The sequence below is a fragment of the Oreochromis aureus genome, linkage group 3 (genome assembly GCF_013358895.1).
Source record: "Oreochromis aureus strain Israel breed Guangdong linkage group 3, ZZ_aureus, whole genome shotgun sequence".
NCBI lineage: Eukaryota > Metazoa > Chordata > Actinopteri > Cichliformes > Cichlidae > Oreochromis > Oreochromis aureus.
In genome coordinates, this window is record NC_052944.1 from 62,020,767 (window position 1) to 62,046,479 (window position 25,713).

The 25,713-nt window shown below is 39.1% G+C and overlaps 3 protein-coding genes across 3 annotated transcripts; all 3 read left to right on the forward strand.

Annotated features, from left to right (window-relative positions):
• Positions 1–1,167: 1,167 nt before the first annotated feature.
• On the forward strand, positions 1,168–5,311 carry LOC116325625 (CD276 antigen homolog). The gene is made up of 3 exons (XM_031746581.2): positions 1,168–1,414; positions 2,601–2,951; positions 3,190–5,311. The coding sequence occupies exons 1-3, from the start codon at positions 1,360–1,362 to the stop codon at positions 3,378–3,380; spliced, it is 597 nt and encodes a 198-aa protein (XP_031602441.1). The 5' UTR covers positions 1,168–1,359; the 3' UTR covers positions 3,381–5,311.
• A 7,156-nt stretch (positions 5,312–12,467) lies between these two features.
• LOC120434046 (lipocalin-like) lies at positions 12,468–17,801 on the forward strand. The gene is made up of 5 exons (XM_039601450.1): positions 12,468–12,499; positions 12,595–12,674; positions 15,340–15,355; positions 17,131–17,228; positions 17,341–17,801. Exons 1-5 carry the CDS (start codon positions 12,468–12,470, stop codon positions 17,472–17,474), a joined length of 360 nt encoding a protein of 119 aa, XP_039457384.1. The 3' UTR covers positions 17,475–17,801.
• A 1,377-nt stretch (positions 17,802–19,178) lies between these two features.
• LOC116325627 (lipocalin-like) lies at positions 19,179–20,850 on the forward strand. The gene is made up of 6 exons (XM_031746583.2): positions 19,179–19,371; positions 19,885–20,024; positions 20,116–20,189; positions 20,307–20,420; positions 20,505–20,606; positions 20,705–20,850. The coding sequence occupies exons 1-6, from the start codon at positions 19,276–19,278 to the stop codon at positions 20,731–20,733; spliced, it is 555 nt and encodes a 184-aa protein (XP_031602443.1). The 5' UTR covers positions 19,179–19,275; the 3' UTR covers positions 20,734–20,850.
• Positions 20,851–25,713: the final 4,863 nt, after the last annotated feature.

The following is a 25,713-nucleotide window of genomic DNA, read 5'->3' on the forward strand; positions in this document are numbered from 1 at the left end:
CACAGACACACCTTCATAGTACTGTGAATGTGAAGTTACTGGAATAAGCCACAACCCTGCTTCTGAATTGATAATGAACAGGAGCCACCCAAAAACGTGTAAAACCAGATTACAGTTCCATCTGAGAGGTGAGAGAGAAAGAATGGAAGGAAGAAAAGAAACCATCACACGAGGAGCTGCATGTGCTCTTTCTGTTGTCAGATGGCCTCTGTTTCAAATGGACTTCAAGTCTTTATTTACGTGTTGGCTGATTGTTGTCTACACATAAAAATATTCCAAAATATTACGTAGCAGTAATTACTCAGTTGACTACTTTATTTTGTGTCTGTCACTAGAGAGCAGCAAAGTGCCATACAAAAAAAACAAAAAAACTACAACCCTCCACATAATACAAATACATCCTGGTTTCGTGCAGTTCTGTTTTAACTTCGGACCTACAACACTCTGCTTTGTTATTTGACAGAACACGCACATGAGCAGTATTTGTGGATGAAACGTCTTCAAGAAACTTAAAGAAGTCCAGTCGTTTTCCTTTCCAGGCTCCTTAGAGTACATAAATATTCTTACAGATTAACCTGACCGATAGTATTTGCGTTAGCATACCACCCTGACTAACTGGTCTAGCAGTTTACAGTTAAAAAGTGTTATCCACGAATATTCACAGCTAACGAACGTGAGTGGATTTAAAAACACTCAGCACAGAATCGGCTACACCACACACACCTGACAACAGTGTGCGCTGCTGTAGGAGAAAAGCTATTGGTCAATAAATTTAAGAAGAGCCAATCAGAGAGTTCAAATATGTGCGCGGTCTGTGGTTTCAGTCAAACTTTGTAATGTAACGTAAAAGCGCGTAAAACCTGCAGCTGTGATACAGCTTCCTGGTTTTTAACATTTTAACAGGTTAAACTTGGTTAAACAATTTTAACTGTGACATATTCTCAGACTATACACACCCATTAATGACAACGGCAATCTCACCACAACCCAACTTAAACAGCATAAAACTGTTTCCTGTTATGTAAGGGTACATACATATTATTTATTTATATTTTATATTTTTTTTTATCTGTATAAAATGTTCCCTTCATAGCTCATGGCGTCTGAGCTAGGAAAGGAACACAAGTAATGCATGAAATGTATGGCAATCACGTGACGTGGTACAGGGCGTGGATGTTCCCTTTGTGTGGAGAACGAAAGTTAACTGCACTTCTTGGTGTAGGATTCTACGGCAAACAACTGAAGTTTAATATTAGAGGCGTAATATTACAAATTTAATATTAAACTTCAGTTGTTTGCTAGGACTGGCGCTGGGGAGTACACAAAGCTGGATGTGTACATAATGAAAAGAGAGAAAAAATGCTGCCCTTCCTGATTCTTCTGTTTCTAAACCCACTGATTTCTGCCGCACAAGGTGAGCATTGTATTTGTAGATCGATGTGAATGTGTGAAAAACGGTTAAATAACAAGTTAATACATTTTATGTGACTTTAATTTGCTTCTTTTTTATTGTAGTCTATATTTAGTCTTTTTGTTTTTCATAAAAAACCCTTTACATGGGAAGTTATTTGCGACAATACAAAGTGCCTGTAAGATTCGCATGACATAAACGTATAAATATGTCTATTTTAAAAACAGTATCGATAGTGATGTGCAAAGAAAGGGCTTCGTAAAACACGGAAACGCTGACGCATTTGTTTTCCTGCTATTTCAAACAGCGACACCTGCTGGCGTATTGGAAATCGCCCCATTTTGATGACGCTTTTCTGTGAGATGACGCAGACAAGCCCTGCACAACTCCAAACAAACTTATTATTATCAAACTGTCAATAACTGTGATGTGTTTTTTGTTGACTTGTAAGCTTCCTAGACCAGTTTGCGCCATCTGGTTTTTTTTCTAGACACTGGCAAGCAAAGCTAGAAGCCGCCATAGCCTCAGTTATAATTAGTTGTTAATTATAATTTATCTCTTTAAATGAAAAGATTTAAGGTGTTTCAGTTCAGTTTTATTTATTTAGCATCAAATCCCATCAGCAGTTGTTTGAAGGTTCTCTATATTGTAAGGTAAAGACCCTACAATAATAGATACCAAGGTATTAATACAGTATAGCCAATCATAATATTGTTGTACTTTGGCTGCTTCATTTTTTTTCCTCACTCCTATCAAATATGTGGATCAAAAGGATACAAAGGACCAAACTCAGTGGCTGTGGAGATTCATATCAAAGGGAACAGTCAAAAGAAGGAGAAGTGTTTGTGTGTGTTTTTATGGTTTTGTCTAAAACTATAGTACAGAAGACATTGATATGATTTTCATGATTTTAATGTTCAGGTTAAAGTCATTTAAGGTCAAGGTCTGGGAACACACATCAGTGCAGGTCCTCACAGAGAAAGAGAATCGATTCTGTGTAAGTGGTGTAATGATTTATCCACCACACATCAGATGACGCCAAGTATGTCTGTTGTTTTATCTCTTGCCCAGTTCATCAGAGCTTTGCAGTTCCTCTTTAAAGTTATTTGTTCTTATTGGCTGCTATAGAAGTAAAGAGCTATACTCTGACCCCTTTAACCTCTCTGATCTTTGTTGTTTCCTCTTTCAGACCCAAAACCCATCACAGCTAAGCCTGGAGACAACGTCATTCTGCCATGTCAAGCTCCAAACAGCAACAACCTCGCAGGTGTGGAGTGGAGCAGACGTGACCTGGAGCCAGAATATGTTCTTTTGCTCCGAGATGGGCACATTGTTCCAGAAGACCAGCAACCATCTTTTAAAGACCGGGTGGAACTCCAGGACCAACAGATGAAAAATGGAAACGTGTCTTTGATTCTGGAGAAAGTGACAGCTGCAGATGATGGAACATACGAGTGCCGTATCCTCACGCATGGGGGAGAACGGAGAAAGAGAGCTGTGGAAACCATCAGCGTCATCAACCTTCATGTTGTTCCTGCAGGTGAGTGAGTAGAGTTGAGTGTGAGTGTGATCAGAGGTGAAGCTGCTTCCTGGTTGTTGATGTTTGTTTCTAAAGATGTTGTTGATGAGACTTTGTAGAAAGCAGCTGGTCTGAGTGATGTGATCAGAGTGCAGTAGATAATGTCTGACAGCAGTTTGAAGAGGAAATGGATTCTGTTCTGTTCTTCACTCATCACCTACCTGACAGCTGACACCTCACACCTGTTTCTCACCTGCAGGTCAGACAGGAGAAGCCACAGAGGATGGAGGAGGGAAGATTGGATCTGTTGAACCTGCAGCTATTCTTTCAGTTTCTGCTCTGCTCCTTCTTCTTCTTGCTTCTGTTGTTGGCTTTGTGATCTACAGAAAACGTAAACCACAACAGAGTCAGAAATCATACCAGCCTCCAGCTGAACAATCGCCTGTCTGAAAATTTTCAGAGCTTTTTTCAGCTTTACTTTAAATTTCCTGCTGCTGTTCCAAGTTCTCCCTTCTGACATTCAGCATGTGGAAATATAATATAGGTCCGAATCTGGGCCCTGTACTATGAAGCAAGTCCAACATACCCAGAGTATCTTTCCTGACATTGGTGGTCATAAGAAGCTTGTCATCTAGTTGCTTGGTTAACACAGAGTTTTCCAATCTAGGTATGAGTGAATAAAAGAGGTGGCACTGGCAGCATCTGGCCATTCATGTTGAGAATTGTACTGGCAGATAAGTGGCTGATTTTGCAATGAAAGAGTAAATTGGAAAAATGTGAAAAAGGTTAGAAATAATATTAAATAAAAGCAACACAGCTGCTGCAGATCAATCAGCACAGTGGGAGTTAAAGTAGAGCAGAGTAGTTCATTCTTAAACGCGCTCTAATGTGTGAGCCTTAAATGTTTTGAAGAATCTGATGTAATACATTCTTGTATTCTACAAAGTTAATGTTCAGATTAGCAAAAAACAGTTTTATTTTTTACTTGTCAGCTGCAGCCCTGATTGTGTAAATAAGTAAATAATAAATGCAATAACAGGATTCCAATGTACCTGCTGTCCACCTGGAACTGATATAAAATTCAAAAATTCAAATTCAAATTTTATTTGTCACATACACAGTCATACACAGTACGATATGCAGTGAAATGCCTTATACAACTGCTCGTGACCTAAAGAAAAAAAAGAAAGAAAAGGCTATGAATAAAATAGGAAATAAATATGAAAATTAAAAGGGTGAATTTAACTAGGAAGGAATAAAATAGAATATATATGAATTAGAGTTGAAAATAAAGTAACTGTACAACAAAATGAACAGTATGGAAATAATAAGAATGTATGAGGAAATATAATATAAATATATATGCAATATACAATAGCAGCAGCTGTACAAATATTAAATGGAAATGAAGACATATAAGAAATATAATGTCCAGTGTTGTGCAAACCACAATGCACATATAAAGTCTTATAATATAATAATGATATAATATAATATAATATAAAGACTTCGGACAACTACTACTATCCACGCACTGGTCTGAATGATCTTCCAGGAATGGTGATGCTGTTTGTCACAGACTTAGTTTGCCAGTAGGAAGTGATCTCACACCTCATTTCATACCTACAGATCTCTATGACCCAACCTGTTCAATAGCAGGTTAGGTCATAGATTAACAAGGAACCCCAGGAAAAAGTGAACCACCTTCATAGTACAGAAAACCCAGGTTGAACCCTGAAGTTACCTGGGTAAGACAAAATTCTCCTAACAGGCCTTTCATCTTCAGTTGCTTCGTAATAAACGTCCATCATCTGAGGAATAATTGCCTCATCATCCTCACCTCAAAACAGAGAGCAAAGAGAAAATGAAATCACTTATTCTAAATGCTAAACCTTTTATTGCTAATCTAGCAATAAAATGTCTGTTAAGGGCAAATAAATATGAAACAACAAGAAAAAATGCAAGAATAAAAAATAACAAAAACTAAAACTTCCACAGTTTTATATAGATTGAATGCATTCTGTCTCTGTCTGTCACAACATGAACTAAAGATTTGCTGTTGTGGTGTTTTGATTGAGGGTCTGTCTGGTAATGATGTATGTGAGTAGATTAGTGACTGTGAGCCAATTATGAAATGATTCTCTGTTTAATATTAATGTCTTGTTTGAAACTTCAAGTCTCCTCATAAGCTACAGTTAAACATAGCATGTATTTTACAAACATAGTATGTATTTTACTGTTTCTTGCATTTTTATTTAGCATCAGTTTTTTAAACAAAATCCTGGTTGGGAGATATTACTTGTATGATTACCTGCTGAAGCTTTAATGTGTGTTTTGAAAGACTAGTGTGAAATGTAAATAAAGGGAAAACTATCAGTTTATATTGTTTTTGTTTTTCTGTTGTTTTGTGCTCAGGTTCTTTCCTTTAGTGGTGAATATGAAAACAACAACAACAACTGGCTATTATAATCTTCATGCAGGTCTAATCTCACTGGGGACCACCTGATCTCAGCTCCTACAGAGAGAGAAGCTACAGCACTAAAGATTTAAAAGTCAATCATTTTTCCCTCAAGACACATTTGAGTCTAAAGCTTCTCTTTATACCTGATATAAAAGCTGCTTATCAGTTATTCATTGAACAAAGTTCTCTCTGTAGAACACACACTGATTATACTCAATAAAAGCTGGTAATAAACTTTTATTGAGTATAAAAGTTTATTACTTTTATACTCAATAAGTGCAGTTTATACAATAACTACAGTTATAAACTACAGTTTATAACTTTAGTTTATAACTACAGTTTATAATTGTAGTTATTGTAGTTAGCTTTCAATAACTACAGTATGTACCAAAAATACTTTGGACTAAACTTAAATTCAGCCAAAGCTCCTCATGAGTTTGTGACTGTAACTAGAAGCAAAACAGTTCATGTTATTGTCTGAAGGTCAGCTTCAGCTCTGCCACCGTTTCTCAGCTTGAGGCAGGAAGAAGGTTTCAGTTCTTCTTCTCTGAGTCTAAAGTGCAAACTAAGCCTGATGTGTAAACACACTGCTGATCTTTGATTCAGCTGCTTCAGGTTAATGAGTGTTTCAGTCAGACTGCAGTAAACTCGTCACTCTGTACACTCTGATTAAGGGCACGGGCTATATTAAAACTTTGATGTTTTTAATACATACTCAAATAAGACAAACTATGAAAACAGCTTTTCTGATTCTGTATTGTATTGTGATGTATTTCTGTATTTAAAAAGGATTTATGCTTGTTTTTGTTTTTTTTCTGTTGATGTGTATTTGTTCAGTGCTGCGAGCAGTCGTGTTCATGCAGGTCTAGTTTTACTGGAAACCTGCTGATCCAGTTCCAGAGTCAAACTCATCACCTGAGATCAGCTTCAGGCATCACCAGGTGAAAAACACTCAGAGAGCAGCTGCAGCACTGAATAATGAAACATATTTGTTTGGTATTTCTTTATGCAGAGGCTGATACTAAACCTGATCATTGACCTGCTTTAACTGCAGTATGCAACAAAGAAACTGAAGTTAAAATGTAAACTGCAGAGCTCCTAACGAGCCTGTGACTGTAAACAGAGCTCAAAATGGCCACGTGTGGTTTGTTGTTGTTGTTGTCTGAAGTTCAGCTTCAGCTCCGCCACTGTTTCTCAGCTTGAGGCAGGAAGACGTTTTCAGTTTTTCTTCTGCGAGTCTAAATTGCAAACTAAGCCTGCTATGTAAACACTGCTGATTTTGTATTCAGCTGCTTCAGGTTATGGTTATGGTTTAATCTGCACATTTATCCGCTCAGCAGCTCCTAGATAAGAGCAGACTACCTCTCAAAGGCTTAGCCATCTTCATCAAAATACTTTGCATGTTTTAAACATGCTTTTTAAAAGCTTTTGCACAAAATTAATTTGTGTCCTATTCCTGATGCCATGAACCTATTTGCAGAGTATCTTTTTAATGTAAAATGCTTGAAATCTTTATGAACCTAAAGGTTGTTTAACGGTTTAATTTAAGCCTAATCTTGAAAGTAGAGATAGTGTCTGTCTCCTGAATCCAAACTGGAAGCTGGTTCCACAGAAGAGGGGCCTGAAAACTGAAGGTGGTAAACATGAGTAAACCATCACAAGGTTTTGGATAAAGTGTACACTCACAAACCTGTCAAACCTGCATTTGAAACATTGGCCACCATAACAGTATAGTATTGCAACATGACATTTGGGTCTTCTAACTAAAATAGGAAAATAGGAACATAAATAGTGGCATCTATGCCAGGCCTGGCCCATATCTGGATGACATAAGTCTTATCGTGCCAGAAGTCAGCAAGCAGTGCCGGCTCGATACCAGATTTGGGCCAGACCTGCTTGCTATGTGGGAAACACACCACCTGAGATCAGCTTCCGGCATCACCAGGTGAAAAACACTCAGAGAGCAGCTGCAACACTTAATAACGAAACATATTTATAGGCATTTCTTTATGCAGAGGCTGATACTAAACCTGATCATTGACCTGTTTTAACTGCAGTATGCAGCAAAGAAACTGAAATTAAAATGTAACCTGCACAGCTCCTAATGAGCCTGTGACAGTAAACAGAGCTCAAAATGGCCACGTGTGGTTTCAAGGAGCTTTATTGTTATTCGTATCACATGTTACATAATACAATAAATAATATGATAAGTAGAGTGCAACAACCTGAGTACCAGTATGGAGTATAGGTATAGAGTGCAGGTATAAATAAATACTTTAGCAGCAAAGAGCATGATGACCTTAACACCTACTTTAACTGAAATGTGCTTCAAAGAAAAACATGCCCCAAAAACCCCAAAGCAGAGATCTGTCTGTGAAGGTTCTCAGTCATCCAGGTCATCGTAGTGAAAGCAGAGATCATTCATCTGGATCAGAGGAAGTTAAAGCGGGAGGTCATGTGACACTGTGATATTTGAGGGACACAGTAATTTGATAAGATCGTTTTAAATGTCAAATATGGACATGAAGCTGCAGTATGTGTGCTTTTTCATCAGGCATTACAAGTTGAGTGAGTCGGACTGTCTCCGTCACAGCTTCATCTCTTATAGGTCAGACATGGGTTGTGTTCTGACATTTCTACCACATCTGGCCCACACAGGACTCATTTTAGACCTCCTCGTCAGCTATAAAGGTCTTAATGTGGACCAGGTTAGGCCCACATGTGTGTGGTTTGTCACTCTGTGAGTCAGAAAGATGAAACAGAAATGTTGCACTGGGGAAAAATTCTGTTTCAAAAAATGAGTTCTTGCTAAATGTCAGTAATTTCCTTGGAAAATACAAATAGTAAAGTTAATTTTCACTGTGTAAGAATCAAAACTGAAATGTGTTTGTCTGTCCCCGAGAGATAGAATGGGTGCACACACACACACACACACACACACACATACACAGTGTTTGTGGTTGGAGCTGTTGTGCTGTAGTTTCGAGCTTGCACACTGCTGACTGAATCAGGAAGTTGCTTCATGCACCAGACAAAGAACTCATTTCACACAGACTTTAGGCTTTAAACAGCTCCAAGAGTTAAACAAATATTTTTACATTTTAACTCATAGTTCATTAAACTGGGTTAGAGAAACTCAGCTTGCCCACATGACACGTCATTTTTAAAAAAATTTTTTTTGCTTCCACAAAGGAAATATTTTATTCATGTAAAACAAAGTGAAACCCACGTAATGGAGAAACTCGTCCCACACATTCAGAGAGCCTTAGGCCGACTCACATAAAAAGTCCAGAGTGTCACATTTCCTCCTTCACACATGTCACACTCTGTGGCGAATCCCGCCCTCAGGTCTGTGTGACCATGGCTCACATGAAGAGTGTTTATATACGGTTGTGTAATAGTGTTTAAGTTTGTTCTGAGCCACAGGGTGAGGCGCTGTTATGAGGGAGGAGTGACAGACTTTATTGATATTTGAAGTGCACAGAGCAGAAGCTGATTGGCTCACTGAAGGAGGCCATGGAGGCAAGGAGTTCATGAAACGATTGGACCAGACTGATGACAACAAGAGTTTTACAGCGCGGGAAAGCAGAAGTGATGTAAACAATAGACCAGTTGCCCAGGCCCTGGGACGTGAATACAGCTCTGCCTTATGAACCTTTACTGGGTTCAACTCAAGACAATATCAGGATCCTGTGTTCAGGGGGATGTTATAAATAACAGTTTTCTGTTCCTGTTTCCTGCTGTGAGGTCCGTGTAATTTCTGCAAATACTCTGTGTGCTCTATTGGAAAAAACAAATAAAAACATTTGATAGAGAGTTGAGGTTGCAGTTGTTTCACATCACTTATGATTATTTATGTGGAACTTGTGTTGGACTGTGTTGTAGGATTGTGGGATGCACTTTGTGGAGTCCTCTAAAACAGTCACACACACAGGCGCCTCCATCCTTTCTTTAAATCAAAGTCTGTCTGTTAAAAGAGTCTCAGCTCATGCGTCACTCATCTTTCTGCTCAGCATAGCAGGAGAAGCTGGTGACACAAGACACAAAACACTTTGAGATTAGATTTATAATTTAATTTCTAACAACGTGTTTAATATTAAATAGTGTATAATTAGGGGAAGAAGTTGCTTGGTAGAATGTGAGTGTGTGTTAATACCTCAGAAGGACAAAGTGTAGTTTAACCCTGACTGTGTGTGTGTACAAAACACAGACTCTGAGGGCTTCAGTCCACAGACAGCTGGAAACATCCGAAGTGAGGTGTGTCTATTTCAACCTTGTGTCTAAAGGTTATTCATAATTCTTCAGTTATTTTACAGTTTGATGTCAGTCCAGTTTGATTTCTATAGCTCCAAATCCCAATAACAGTCACCTCCAGGTGCTTTACACTGCAAGGTAAAGACCGTACAATAACACAGCGAGCACTTGATGACAGTTGGAAGAAAAAACTCCCTTTTAGCAGAAAGAAACCTTAGAACCACATTAATCTGCTGTGAGCAGTTAAAGGTGAGGAGGAGGACGACAGGACAAGCATTGTGTGTATAAGGTGTCACCTGCTTCTGTTTGATGTGCAAACAATGGGATCTGTCTCCAGGATCAAATAACAACAGTCTTGCATGTCAGAGAGTCTGCTTTGTCTGTTTCTCTGAGAATTTCTTACAAACTGCAACTGTGAGGTACAAATGCAACACACATTTCAGCTGATTAGTTGTAATCAGAGCTGATCTGATTCTTTAAATACTGGTGAAACATCCACCAGTGCTTCCCTCATGACTTCTAATAGCAGACTGAACACTGGAGCATCCTTTATGAAGGGAGGCAGTAAGAAAACTTCACATCACTCCTTCACCTCGTGATGTTTTCCATCAAATTAGAGCAAACATAAACCAAAGATAGAGGAGGGAAGTTTATCATACTGTAAGTTTGAAACTTATTTGTTCCTGTCATTCAGCAGAACAGGGAAGTAAAAGCTTCTGTAATCAATAAAGGGGGAAATCTGCTGTTGGAAATTGAGTCATATCAATGCTGTAACAGCTACTCAGAGACATAAACCGGACACCAGAGCAGACTCAGCACACAGATGTCTTTTTAGAACAGGCCCTGCGCTGTTGCTGATTTGAATGTCAAATTTGCAAAGTTTCTGTTCTGATGTTATCGCTGTACTCTGTCCTCAGTGTGATGGCTTTGTGAAGTCTGAGCAAAAATCAAACAGATAGTTACACACTGAGCTTCGTTTTAGAAGAAGTGAAAGTGAGAGAGAGAGAAGGCCACACCCACCAGCATATTTTTTATTAGTGAAAAGTTTCCAACATTTATTCAGTGATTTTACTCGTTTTAGACATTTTAATGATATAAGGAACATTATGCATGACTCACATGGATGAACAGAAGCTTCGCTGCAGGTTTTCTAATATGCAGAAAAAAGAATCACTTAAAACAAATGAGCTCATTATAGATGAGCCAGCTGGAGCTTTGGGGCCCTCTGGAGGTCAGATTTAAACACAGAGCCTGCTCTTATGAACACGACACATATTTATTCATGGACTTTAATATTTATGTTAGAAATTCTCTTTCATATTTATAAAGCCAGAGTTTTGACTTACAGGAGTGTCTGAATGTTTTTATTGTTAGGAACTATCAGGAAGCATTCATCAGCACTGGCACACCTGTAATCCTGTCTCATCATGTCTGGAATGCAGTTCAGCCATTTCTTAGAAACATCTGAGAGGTCATGATGTTTCAAAACAAAACATGTTGGCACTGGTTGACATTTAGTTTGAGCGTCCTGTTTACATCTGATCTCTCCTTTGACTGCTTCCTTCCTCCTCTGTATATAAATGTATAACCTTCATTTGTGTGTTTGTCCCTAGTCAGAGCAAATATAGAAAAACAGCTTTAAACACGTTCCTGGATTCATCTACAGCAGGAGCTGAAGCTGGCCGAGCTGTTACTGTGGGAGTGTTTAGCTGGAATTCAAAGAATTGAGAAACTCTTGTCCTCCACATGTTACTGTTAATCTGGATTATTATTTTTATATAATCGGCTGTTTAGAATATTTAGTGTCTGATGGCTCTTTGCAGAGGGCACAGCAGAAGAAGCCTATTTTCTGTTTAATATTCACTGATTGTTTAACTGTTTAAATGTTGATTGATCTACTGTAACGTACACTCAAAAAAATCTGTTGTTGGATGAACACAATTTAATCATGGCACCTTTTTCCACATGATTTAACTAAGTACAATAACCTATTTTTGACCATATCAAACCAACACATTTGGCATTTGGTGGTTTAATGTAATCAGATTACGTTGGATCAATGTAGTATACATACATTGACTTGAAGTGATTTATTTAAGTATGTAGAGTAAAATTTGTTTTAATTCATTCTACACAAGTTAAAAACTTTAGGAAAACACAATGAAATCTTGTTGTTTGAAGAACTACTTTGTTAATCAAGGCAGTTACTGCTAGTCTTCCTTAATGAACCAATATGGGGGTTGATGATTTTATAGAGACAAACAACCATTTGCACTTACATTCATGGGTAATTTAGAATCACCAATTAACCTAACTCTAATTACACACTGCAAACCAGCCAGACTGTGGATTTGAACCCAGGCCCTTCTTACCAGGGGCGTTTTTAGCCCATTTTTGGGGGGTGATGAGATGCTTGAGATGCTCTGCTAGGCCTTTACAGCAGCCACCTTCAGCAGCCATCACAAAACTGAACAGCACTTCACATTTCAAATGAATAGTGACCCATAGCACACTGCAAAAACAACCCAAGAGTTTCTAAACAGAACTGGTTACAAATGCCAGCTACAGCATTTTTCAGTGTAACAATTAACATGTAATTATGTGAAGTTAAACTGGTAGTCTTCCAAAGCCTAACAGGAGTTTTAAAACAGGTTTGTTTGTTTTTTTAAATAAAGCTGCTCTTGTGTTTCTGCATAATTACCTGCTGCTTTCCTTGTGTGTGCCCTCAGATTGCTGGTAAGTGATATCACATTGGACTTGGACAAATGCTGATCGGATTATTGATGTAAAGACAGAATGAAAATGGATTATCCCACTACCCAATGGGAATTTTGGATTTATCATACACCAGTGTGTAAGTGTGAGTGGACAGGCAGAGAGAATGGGCATTTACATATAAATAAATAATTTAAAATAAAGATTAATCATGTTTCAATGATGTCTTTTCAGCTATAATGGCACATGTCGGAAAATGGAAAAAGTGGCCAATAAGACCGACGTGCCTGGAAAGTTCAGACACATAAGTCAGAGTGAGTGCACCCACACAGGGAGAAAGATATTAATAGTTTAACCTTTTAGAATTTTCATTATTTCAGTTATATTCTTTTGGGCATTTGAGCGAGTTGCTCATTGTTGATGTGAAGTATGATGAATACACCCTGACTTACTCCATCAACACCAAGGGGAATGAAACATATTTTGTTAACAAACTAGACGGTAACATTCTATTTAGTCATAATTTCACACTCTGACGAATCCTTTTTTTAAAGGGTTCGGGCGACCGTGGCTCAGGGGAGGAAGGTTGCCGGTTTGATCCCCCTGCTCTCTCTGTCCTGGTCATTGTGTCCTTGGGCAAGACACTTCACCTACCGCCTACGGCTGTTGGCCAGAGGGGTCGATGGCGTGATATGGCAGCCTCGCTTCTGTCAGTCTGCCCCAGGGCAGCTGTGGCTACAACTGTAGCCTCCACCAGTGTGTGAATGTGAGAGTGAATGAATAATGTCATTGTAAAGCGCTTTGGGTGCCTAGAAAAGCGCTATATAAATCCAATCCATTATTATTATTATTATTATTAAAACGTCTAGCTGAAACATCTAATGTTTTCACAGGGTGCAGTGTGGACCTCAGCGCTGATGTGCAGGAGAAGTTCAGGCAGTTCTCCTTGCAGACTGACTTCCTTCCTGAAAATATTTTCATCCAGTGGTGCTGTTTAAGTAAAATGTTAAAATATATATAAATACAATAAAATACAGGGTCTTACATAAAATTTGTAATGCAGTTGTGCACTGACCACCTTTCCAATGTTCCTTCCTCAGATGAGTGTCCAGCTGCTGAAGACATTAAAATCTGTTATGTAAATGTAGCCGAGAACCAACTTGAGTACTGCTGGGAAAATAAAAAGGCAAACATCAAAAGTGCTGTATTATCTCATTTATTTTTAATGTTGACTTAGATCCGTACCACGATTTATGAAATTATAGAACTAAAATAACAAAAATTGTCTGCTTCTTTAAAATTTCTTTTATTACATCAAACCAGTGAAACTTGAAAAAAACAAAGACCTGTTAGCATGTTTTGAGACAGAGACTGTAAAGTTCTGCAGCCACTTTAAATCCTGCCTGTGTTCGTGCAAATGATTCACACTGAAAGTATCTTAGTTTAGTATTAAGTGAGCCACAAAGCAGCCTAATAGCTTTAAAAAAACAGTAAAAGTAAGTGAAATTGCCAGTTTCAGTGTAATTCAGACTAAAGTCCAGCTGCAGATAAGGAATACCACTAAGTCAACAGTGTCTGAGTGAGTACTTCTCTGGTTAAAGTCCCTGTTTTCTTTCACCGTATGTTTGTTTGTTTTTTAGATTTGGAGTCTGTGGTTGGGTAGATTTAAGATGAGTCATTGTTTTTCTATCCATGGTAGCTTCCACTACTGAGGCTCAGGAAAAATGAAGAGGATAATTAAGAGGAACCATCAGTTCTGTCTCATCTAACTACACAGTATTTATAATCATGCACTTATGTCTCAAACTAAGACAAAATGAGACAAAATTAGTTATGTGAGTCTTTAGATTATCAGTAAATTCTGGTGATAGTTTCACACTCAGTGCAGCCATTTTTGGTTTGTGATGAGTGTTTTGTGATGCTCAGCTTCTGTTTTGTGAATTGCTCTTTCTAATTTAGAAGATCCTGCAGAAATGTGTGCGCCCTTATCTGAGAGGACATGGAGAGAGTGTCGCAAACTCGAGGTGAGAAGATAAACCTCGGAGCTGGATGGCCTGCGCGTTACCTATGTGCATCTCTCTTTTCAATGGCATCAAGTGAACCCATAATAAGCATTTCTATGTCTTAGACATCAGATCCATTTCTAATGAGAGATTATTTTTTAAATGAGGGAAACCTGGTCTAACAAAACGCTTACAGCAGAGCTAAAGGTTCATTACATGTGAGACGGTGGGACTCTCTGATAAGAACTGAAACACTGTGTATAAACAGCTGAGACAAAACTATATATAAACACTAATTTATTCCATTTTAGTTTACAATGATTTTTAAAGTAATGTGGAATGATTCATGTTCATGAGCTGCTACAAACACAACTATTTATTTGTCTTTATATGGTTGGACTACAAGGCTTGTGTTGAGGGTCTTGGAATAAAAAGTGGAATAACATCACCACAGCAAAACAAATAATGTTATTGTCTGCAGCTAAAATATATAGTGAACATGGTTTTATAATAATGCGCAAACACAACCTCACTCTGCTATATACGAGGAGCCAACCACAGCTGTCTTCATCCACGACCTCCGCCATCATTTCTTTACTCATCATCATTCACTTAATTGCTTAGGTTGGTTTAAATCAAACTCAGTTACAGGTTCAACTCCATTATATAAAAGCATGCTGACTTTGGATTTGGTGTGCAGTGCCACCTTAAAAAAATGAGAGATTAAGAGATTACAAAAAAAAGAAGTGGAAGAGTTAATGAGCTACAGCAGATTAACAGTTTCTGACAGTCATGTATTAAGAAATAGGACGATTAGATGAGCTGAGGGATCCATCTACTGCTCAATGAAGCCTCATCAGAAACAGTCTCGATGGAAGGATGGCTCTATTCTTAAGGATGGGACACAGGGAGAAAGACTGGCGTATGTCACATTACACAGGAACTGGACTGAAAATCAGTTGCAAATATTCATCAGCATGTAATTCAGAAAAGTACCATCAGAAGTTGATCCACTATGCAAATGTCTGATTGGCAGTGGCTTCATTTTTCACTATGACAAACAAACTGCTAGTGCAGTATGCAGCATCACAGGACTTCAGTCATGGATTAGCCTCCCCAGACCTCAACATTACTGAAACATCTTAACAGAGAATGGAAAAAAAGGGAACCAACATCCAAGAAAAGAACTGCTCCTGAATACTTCCTTACAGAAAATACAAAAAAGCTTGACTAAAAGACTTAAGGCTGTGCTGAATAATAAAGGTGGACTGACTTCCAGGGTCCTTAGTATCATATAAGCTCAGTTTTTGTCTGTCTTTGTCTGTATTTCCATTTATATAACAAAATATATAGAAACGAGGGTGGTTTAAGATGTCTGTAGAGTTTTAGTCATTATCTTTAAACAAACAAAGAAAGTACCATCCAAAACACTTTTCCATAAGTAAACATGTCTTGTGTTTCTGTTTAACTTCTGCTGTTTTCCTTTCATGTGTCCACAGTTGACAGGTAACCCTACTGGAGTCGCCAATAGTAACCGGTGGCTTCTCAGCTTCAGTGTGTTGATGGGCACAGCCATTGTTACCACAGCTGGAGTTGGTATACGCGGAGCTGTGAGAGGACAGAGATGGCGAACGGACATTTAACTATTTAACAGGAGATACGTTATGACTAATAGACGACTACTGTTTAAATGATGTCTTTGCAGCCCTTATGGCACACGTTACACAACTTTTCTTCATGCCAGCAAGACTGAGGTGCCCACATAGTTGACACATACAACTGATTATGAATGCATATTTTACTATTCCTATTTTCACATCATCTCCTTGGCTTTATTAGTGAAAGCCTGGAGATACTCTGACTTGTGCATGGCTGATGTGAAGTATGATTAGTACTACATGACTTACACCATCAACAACAGAGGCAATGAAAGCTTTGTTGTTAACAGGTTGGATGGTAAAGTCAAATTTCTAATTCTACACTTGTGTTCGGTAAAGTTATTCTCACTGCAGCAGATTTATATCTGTGGTTTCACAGGGCGTGATGTGGACCTCAGCGCTGAGGTGCAGTTCTCCTTGGAGACCGGCATCCTGGCTGAAAATATTATCATGCTTCCAAAACATGGTACTTTCAGCTTTTATTTTGAAAGAAACAAAACTTGAAAACGAATCCCCTTATTCCTCTTTTTATTTGTTCTTCAGAGGAGTGTCACCTGGCCAAACTCAGGGATATTCTAGGGCCTTTGTTATTATTTGACTCCATATAAATAAAACTGAATTGAATCAAACCATTTGCTGTCAAACAAAAACTCCCAAACAGCTAAAATACTTTGCTTTATTATCTTTTTTAACAAATACGTTGAAGTACAGCCATAACAACACAGTTGAGATCTCCTTTTTAATCAAGTGTTTACATCTACACGCTTTGTACAGATCTGTATACAAAACAATCATTTACATCCCATAGAAGTCTAGTTACACTTAACTATACAAGAACTCATAAATGAAATAAACATAAAACACATAATCACAGGTGATAACAAAAAAAGAGAAAGAATTCACGTTTTAGTGATGTTTTTGCAGCCCTAATGGCTCATGTTGGAGAAAAAAACTGAGGTACGTGGAAAGTTCACATACACAAGTCGGCGTGAGTGCACACACAGAGAGAAGAACACAATTTAACCATCTGGTATGTTTGCTGTTTCTGCTTTCATATGTTCATAACCCCTTTTCTGCTGCATTCCCTTTGTCAGGCTGGGGTATCTCAGTGACTTGCGCATGGCTGACGTGAAGTATGACGAGTTTGCCCTGATTCATTCCATCAAGACAAAGGGGAAAGAAAGCTATGTTGTTAACAAACTATATGGTAATGTGGCATTTAGCTCTGGTTCTACGCTCTGCTGAATCCTTGTTAACCTGTTCTGCTGATCAGTAAAGCTATACGTGCTGCAGCAGATTGATGTCATCTGTTTTCACAGGTGTGGACCTCAGTGCTGAGGTGCAGGAGAATTTCATTCAGTTCTCCCTACAAACCAGCATCCAGCCTGAAAATATTGTCATCTTTCCCAAAAATGGTCCTCTTATCTCAGAGAAGACGTTTGATGTAAAATAACTGCAATCAACAGTGATGTTATGCACAGATCACTTTTCCATTTTCCTCTCTCTGGATGAGTGCCCAGCTGCCTAACCTTGTGTCCAGGTGATCATCCTACTGAGGGGCTTTTACTGTTCTGAAAATCTCACGTCCATGACCTGTTTCCTTTTTACTTTACTATCTCTGCTCTTTCTTTATTAAGAATGCTCATAATGTCACAAAATTATATTCATCACTTGCAACAAATAAAAAGTATGAAATGCCTAAAATCCTTTGATTTATTACATTTTGAAACAAATATGAGTACATCCCTAACAGCACAGCTGAGACCTTTGTTTTAATCAAGCCTTTGTATCTACTCACTTAGTAAAGATTCATATACAAAAAATAATAGAATTAAATAAATATAAAATACACATAATCGAAGAAGATGACCAAAAAAATGCATCCATTTTCTGAATTTGCATCTAAAACATGCATGTTTCCCTTTGTACAGGCAAATTTACACCAGACAAAGCAACACGGGTGATAGACTTTGACCGCTCCAAAAAACAAAAAACAAACCCACCAAGTCTGAAGTAGATAAGAGAACTGTTGACCAGACAGACTGACAGACAAACATACAGATTGCTTGATTCATTAGTGCGATAAAATGTACTTCTTTAACAGCATCACTTCATGCATTTGTTTTCCAGGAATAAAGGTCTATTTAAACTGGACATCTCCTCAGCATCACTAGTGGTGTCATGGTTTCAAAGCTGTGCAGTAGAGAAAAGAATCTGAGGGATGATACAGAGATGACCAAAGTTACAAACAAATCCAGCTGTACTGGAAATGTTTGCAGAGCTCCAAACTCTTTGGCTTTATGTAGAGCAAGTATGGAAGAAGTACCTGAGCTAACTTAAATTTAGATGATATGAGGAAAAATGCCGCTTCCCAAAGTTTCCTACAAGTACCCAGTTTATATTTAGAGAACTGAAGGCTCTTTATCCTGACAACTATTCCCTGGTGCATCCCTGTCCTGTGACAGTAGCAAAGAACGTGTATCAGTATTATCAAAGCCACTTCCCTAACCAATTTTAAAGCTATCTAGCAGATGGATGCCAGTAGCCTCTGTCTGCTGTGTACAAAAGGTTATATGATTAACCACACAGCAGATACTGTACTACAACAGTAGCAGCAGTTCAGGTTCAGTTTGGTTCAACGCCCTTTTTGACCTATGAAACAGCAGAAAATGAAACATTTCAACACCCTTTTGCTAGCGTTAGCTTCTCTGCTGTTTTTCATCATTTCACAGGTGAAATAAAATCATAGTACATTTATTTTGCTTCCTGTAGGAGTGATCATGTCCAGTCTGACTGAGACCATGTATTACTTATGAGGAAAGCCAACTTTGAGGTTCCTAATCAGTCAGCTTTGGAAAAAACTGTGTGAACAAAGCTCTCCTTTTCACTCTGAGGATGCTCCATCCTGCACAGATAATAAACCTCTTACATGAAGGGCTTTCAAGTAGTTTTTAGACAAATGGGGGTAAAAGAGATATTTAAACTACATTTTCTAAGAACTGTCTGACATTCACCTCTCACACAGTGGATACAATTCTGCCGCTGCAGGAATAATCTTTGTGGTTATGAAACTGTCGATGTGTTTGCAGAAAATGTCCCATGTTCAAAGCCATCCCAGAACCTGGGGGTTTGTATAAGTGCAGCTGTTGGTGGGGAGTTAATCTCACTCTTCTATATAAAGAGTCACCAGGCAGCAACTTCCAGATCTTCATCTGTGTTCTCCTCCATCATCATTTCTTCACTCTTCAGCAGCTATGGCTTCACTTCGCGCCCTTCTGGGAGTGGTACTGTGCTCCCTCATGGTTTCTGCTTCTGAAATCCCACCTCAGGCGGACTTTGATTTACAGGGGGTAAGAGTCATCCATAATATTTTTTATTTTTTATTTTACCGCCCATCTGTTTTCCTACATATATCTCCGTCTTATGGAAAAGGAGTACTGGAGCTTATCCAACAAAGATAGGCAGGGCACCCCCCAGACAGTTTAGCAGTCTTTACAGGAGGCTTCACCATTTAAGTTATTTGGTTATGTTTCACCCTGGATTTTGCCTGATAATATTTATTTTGTCCATTGCTTTAAAAACAAACAAACAAAAAACTATATAAACATAAAAGTGTGAACAACAACAAAACATAAGCATTGCAAACTTTGATGTGAAATTCTGCAATTGTTTTCTCAAGATATAGCATGAATAAAACTAATATACATCAGTGTATTATTAATGTGCACACACACACACACACACACACACACACACACACACACACACACACACACACACACACACACACACACAAAGTGTTACAATAAACAGCTCTTGTGCTTCTGTATAATTCTCAATGCTTTCCATTTGTGTGTCCACAGACTGCAGGTAAGTGGTACTTGACTGGAGTTTGCTCTAATTCCAAGTGGTTTGTCTGTCGCAAAGCCAGTATAAAGTCCGGCACGGCCGTGGTTGAGCCAACTGAAGATGGGAGTCTTAAGGTGGCTTTCTCATTTCCTACGTGAGTGCGAGAGGACAGACAAAGCAAATACCATTTGGATAGCATTGAAATATTTACACTGATGATTAATGTTATGTCTTTGCACCTGTAGCGATCCGTGTTGGAAAATAGAGATTTTGGCATCCAAGACTGACGTGCCTGGAAAATTCACATACAGCATTCCCTGTGAGTACGCCCACAAAGACAGGAAACATTTTACCCACCACGGTTAATCCTCCATCATCATCATCGAGTATTACTTTTTTTTCACATCTTTTCTTCTGCTGTTTCCCTTTTTGTCAGTCGCGGGGTTTGCTACTGAAATGCGTGTGGTCGATGAGAAGCCTGATGAGTACTCCCTGAATCATTACATCAACACCGGACGGAATGGAACCTTTGTTGAAAACAACTTATACGGTAAAGTTGCATTTAGCTGTGTTCAGTAAACTGTTAAGTAAAGTTACAGCCACTGCAGCAGATTAACATCACGTGGTTCCACAGGACGTAGTCTGGACCTCAGCGATGAGGTGAAGGAGAAGTTCAACCAGCTCTGCTTGCAGTCCGGCATCCTTCCTGAAAATATTGTTTATCTTCCTAAAACCGGTACTTTTACATTGGTGGCGAAGTTCTCAATAAAAATAGCCTGAAATACAAATTGATGTGCACTGATTACCTTACACTTTCCATGTTTCCTTCTCCAGAGGAGTGTCCGCTTGAGTGTTTTGCCTGACTCCTCTGTTGCAAGATCGTCTCACCGACACTGCATAAAGATCTTCCACCATCTGTTATGGAAATGGGAATGAGCAACATCTTGAGCAGTTTTTAACAATAAAAATGCAAAAATTTACAGTGTTTTTCTTCATTATTCATCCTTTATATGAAATAAACTGAAGAACATCCATAACAGCACAACCAAAATTTCCCCCATTCACACGAGTATTTCACACATCTCCACAACTGTGATCATAATTTTCTTTGTGCATTTGTAATAGTTTTAATATTTTCTAGTATTGGACTGAAGAAAAGATTAATAAATAATCATCAGATAGACCCATTATAAAAGTAGTATTTGCTTCCATCTGATAGAGTTACCCTCAGCTCAAATAGCTGTGACATTAAAATGCTGTTTACAGTCTAAGTGCCTCGTTCGTGAACAGTGAATTTCACACACAAAACATTCATACTTTCATACCTGAATTTGTCCGTACAAGTGTGGGACTGTCTCAGAAATGATCAAACATTTGACTGTTAGATGGTTTTCCCTCCATAAGCCTGGTTACACTGGAGGTTTCTTCCTGTTCCCACTCTTGCCAAAGTGCTGCTCATGGGGGGTCATATGATAGTTGGAGCTTTCTCTGTTTTCTCGGTATTGTTGTACAGTCTTTACCTTACAATATAAAGCACCTTGAGGCAGCTGCTGTTTTGACTTGGTGCTATATAAATAACATTGAATTGAAATTATTTTTTTCTTTTTTATTTATTTGCTAGTTTACATGAGCCAGCCTGTCTCAGGGAAAACAATATTTAGACCTATGTTATTTGAAGCCAAGCCTAGCTTACTATTTAGTTATTTATTTTCCCTCTCTTAACCACGCTCTCTTACATTGTCCTCACCATGTACCCATCTTACCATGAGGTAAGCATGATTCTTTATTTGGAGAAATAAGAGTGTGTGACAGTGTGCAGGTTACAGATGGTGAACACGTGCCCACTGATTTTCACTCATTTGGATTCATTAACATATGCATCAAGGAAAGAACTAAACAGGTTGGTACACATTTTAGAAATCTGACAATAATTTTAATGTTGCAGTTATTTGCTACAGCCCGATGTCCATAGCAGGTCCCTGAAGTCATCTGATCAGGGCTTACTTGCTATAAAACAGACTATGAGAACTAAGGGTGACAGAGCTTTTGCCACTGTGGCCCCGAGACTGTGAAACTCTCTCCCTCATACATTAAGAACTGTGGAAACAGTAGTTGTTTTTAAAAAACAACTCAAAACTCACCTTTTTAAACTGTTTTTGGTTAAATTTCTGCCTGTTTTATATTGTCTGTTTTACCCCTTTATTATTTGTTATCTTATGTGCATCCCTTTGTTATTCTGTCTAGAAAGGTGCTATATCCTCCCCACCCCCAACAACAGCATCCAACACAAGGCTCCAGCCTGTCTCTCTCAACCACCCAGGTTAGGAGGGAACTGAGGAGGATTAAAGCCAAGAAGGCAGCGGGTCCAGATGGCATCAGCTCGAGGGTCGTCAGGTCCTGCGCGGACCAACTGTGTGGGGTGATGGAGCACCTCTTCAACCTGAGCCTGAGGCTGGGGAGAGTCCCACAGCTCTGGAAAACCTCCTGTGTTGTACCAGTGCCAAAGACTTCACACCCCAAGGACCTCAACAGCTACAGGCCGGTGGCTCTGACATCCCACCTGATGAAGACCCTGGAGCGGCTGGTCCTGGCTCAGCTTCGGCGCCTTGTGAGCTCATCACTGGACCCACTTCAGTTTGCCTACCAGCCTGGCATTGGAGCGGATGATACCATCATTCACCTCCTACATCGTTCCCTCGCTCACCTGGAGACCGCTGGGAGCACTGTGAGAATCATCTTCTTTGATTTCTCCAGTGCCTTCAACACTATTCTTCCCTCGGTTCTGAAGGACAAGCTGGAGAACTCTGGAGTGGACCATCACCTCACTACCTGGATTTTGGACTACCTCACCGACCGACCACAGTATGTGAGGACTCAGGGCTGTGTGTCGGACAGGGTCGTCTGCAGTATGGGGGCCCCACAGGGAACGGTTCTGGCTCCGTTCCTCTTCACCATCTACACTGCAGACTTCTCCCACAACTCCACCCAGTGCTTCCTGCAGAAGTTCTCTGGTGACTCTGCAATAGTCGGCCTCATCACTGATGGGGACGACAAGGAGTACAGAGGACTGACTCAAGACTTTGTGGACTGGTGCCAGCTGAACTACCTCCAGATCAATGCCAGTAAAACCAAGGAGCTGGTGGTAGACTTCCGCAGGCACAAACATCCTCCACTGCAACCACTGAACATCCAAGGTATGGACATTGAGGCTGTGGACAGCTACAGGTACCTTGGTGTTCATCTGAACAACAAACTGGACTGGACTCATAACTCAGACGCCCTCTACAGGAAAGGGCAGAGCAGGCTGTACCTGCTGCGGAGACTCAGGTCGTTTGGAGTGGAGGGCCCACTCCTGAAGACCTTCTATGACTCTGTGGTGGCCTCTGCCATCTTTTATGGTGTGGTCTGCTGGGGCGGCAGCATCTCTGCTGGGGACAGGAAGAGACTGAACAGGCTGATCCAAAGGGCCAGCTCTGTTCTAGGATGCCCTCTGGACCCAGTGGAGGTGGTGAGTGACAGGAGAATGGTGGCAAAACTGTCATCCCTGTTGGACAACATCTCCCACCCCATGCAGGAGACTGTGACAGCACTGAGCAGCTCCTTCAGTGGGAGCCTGCGGCACCCACGGTGTGGGACGGAGAGATTTCGCAGGTCTTTCCTCCCCACTGCTGTCAGACTCTACAATAAAGACTTTAACTGATCTAACACACACATGTGCAATAAGACTGCTATATGTGTAATTCTTTCTCTGACAAAGTTGTACTTTTGTATTTTATTACTCAGTTGTATATAGCATTTGTATTCCATTTTATTCTATTGTATATAGTATTTTATTTTATTTTATTGCATTCCAGTGTTTTCTAATTTCTGCTACATAACTTTGCACTTTTACTGTAATGAAACTATTTTCCCACCTGTGGGACTAATAAAGGTCATCTCATCTTATCTTATCATATATAAATACAAGTTTATTTATTTATTATTTATTTGTTTGTTGTTTTTTCTTGTACACATTAAAACATGTCTTTGCACATAGTAGTAAATGATGCCCAAGGAGTCTTCTCATATCTGCCACAAGTTTTTATGACTCCACTTACATTAGAAAAATTATGTGATGGATAAAAGGGGAAACAAGAAAAGAAGACATGCATTTAAATTAATAGGTAAATACATGTGTTTGCCAAAAGTGTGGTTAAAATATGGTGTTCATTACAGAGCCTCTTTGCTCTTTACTGAACACCATATCCAAAGAGCTGAAATATAACCAAGATCGTAGGACATGTGGAACTGAAATTAAAATATTGTTTCATCTGAACTCTATTCAGTGTTAGAAATAAGCTTTTCCAAAGTCGTGCATTTTACTGGTTCAGTTTTACAACTGTCCAAAATGGCTTTCAGTAACTCACAAAGCTCTATTCAAATTCTTTTCATGACCTTGTTAAGCCTCCTCCAGATTAAATAGATGTAGAGCTCAGGTAATAGACCAGACTGACAGCCTGCACTCCATATGGATCAACCAGTCAGAGTTTTTGTCCTCCTGCAGCCACCATAGCTAGGATTATGCACTTTGGAGGGGCAAGACAACAGAACTCAGCTGACTGCAGTCTGTAGTCTATTGACATTTAGTGGTGCACTGTTCCAAAAACAAACAAGTGGAATTACATTTAAAATTTATGATAGGAATCTCTACATTATTATTAAAAGGCACTAAAGAAATAAATAGTCTAAATACATCTACACTGTCATGACACAGCATCCACCCTGCCTCACAGATGATGCTTCAGCTCAGAGAGCTGCTTCTCTCTTTCTCCGTCCTGCTACCCAGTGATCGTGAACTCTCTCTTGATTGTACACTTTAACAGTAATACACATGTAACCTTCTTAACAGCTCAACAAATATCAGCAAACTGTTTCTGTGCAATTAGCCACTCAGTGTGTCTGCAAGCTTAAGGTGCATTTGCAGTATTTCCCAGGGAGAGAAAAGAATATGAGACAACATCACTCAGAGATGGAGAATGATGCACGAAACACAGGGCAGAAGAGGAAGAAGAGGGATTAGTTTTAAAGGTTAGGACTGCTCGGTGGAACTGGAAATTTAAAGCTTACTTTAATTTTTTTTAATTGATAGATGTCGATCGGATCGACAGATTGATGATGTGTTGTTGTCGAACTTCTTGCCAAATAAAGTGAAGTACACTGCACTGCACTCTTTTTGCTCAGATGTGTTTAGATTGACACAAGCTAACACTTTTTTTTTTTTTTTTACAAATGATGTCAGAGCTGGGTTACATCAGGGGGAACACACATCTCATTTCATTTGAATGCCTTTAATGTTAATTTTCTAAGTGTGTAAGGAAACACCCACCTACAATGTAATCATCAGCAAACAGAGCCATTTTTATTCCCTTTGTTCTTCCTTTGTACATTATAGATTTTGAAGCTTTGTGAATTCATTAGAATTAGAAGTTTGTATTCCTTGTATTAAAATGATTTTATTATAATATTTATATAGCAGGTGGGGGTACTTTGTGCTGCTTCATTGCTCAGCTGCTCAATCTTCTGTCCCAGTGTTCATGTCACAGAGGACGACTTTCACTCACATCCATAACCTGCAACAGTTTTCCTTTTAATGCATTATCTCTGGTCTTTCAAACATTAACAATTAATTAATGAAATGTCCGAAAACAATATTCATCACTTTGCTTTTATCTGCCTGCTATTATAACCACGTAGAATGTACTGTATGTTTATTACAGCTGGCTAATAAAAAGTCTTAAAGATAAGGCACCTGTCTGCTGAATTTGCATCTAAAAACAATGTTTCTCAGGAAAAAGTGCATCTAT

Coding starts and splice junctions, on each gene's coding strand:
- LOC116325627 (XM_031746583.2), top strand. CDS start 19,276: ATGGCTTCACTTCGCGCCCTTCTGGGAGTGGTACTGTGCTCCCTCATG. Junction 20,190..20,306: donor ATTCACATACAGCATTCCCT/GTGAGTACGCCC, acceptor CCTTTTTGTCAG/TCGCGGGGTTTGCTACTGAA. Junction 20,607..20,704: donor TGTTTATCTTCCTAAAACCG/GTACTTTTACAT, acceptor TTCCTTCTCCAG/AGGAGTGTCCGCTTGAGTGT.
- LOC116325625 (XM_031746581.2), top strand. CDS start 1,360: ATGCTGCCCTTCCTGATTCTTCTGTTTCTAAACCCACTGATTTCTGCC. Junction 1,415..2,600: donor ACTGATTTCTGCCGCACAAG/GTGAGCATTGTA, acceptor TTCCTCTTTCAG/ACCCAAAACCCATCACAGCT. Junction 2,952..3,189: donor CCTTCATGTTGTTCCTGCAG/GTGAGTGAGTAG, acceptor TCTCACCTGCAG/GTCAGACAGGAGAAGCCACA.
- LOC120434046 (XM_039601450.1), top strand. CDS start 12,468: ATGGGAATTTTGGATTTATCATACACCAGTGT. Junction 12,500..12,594: donor GATTTATCATACACCAGTGT/GTAAGTGTGAGT, acceptor ATGTCTTTTCAG/CTATAATGGCACATGTCGGA. Junction 17,229..17,340: donor TGTTGTTAACAAACTATATG/GTAATGTGGCAT, acceptor CTGTTTTCACAG/GTGTGGACCTCAGTGCTGAG.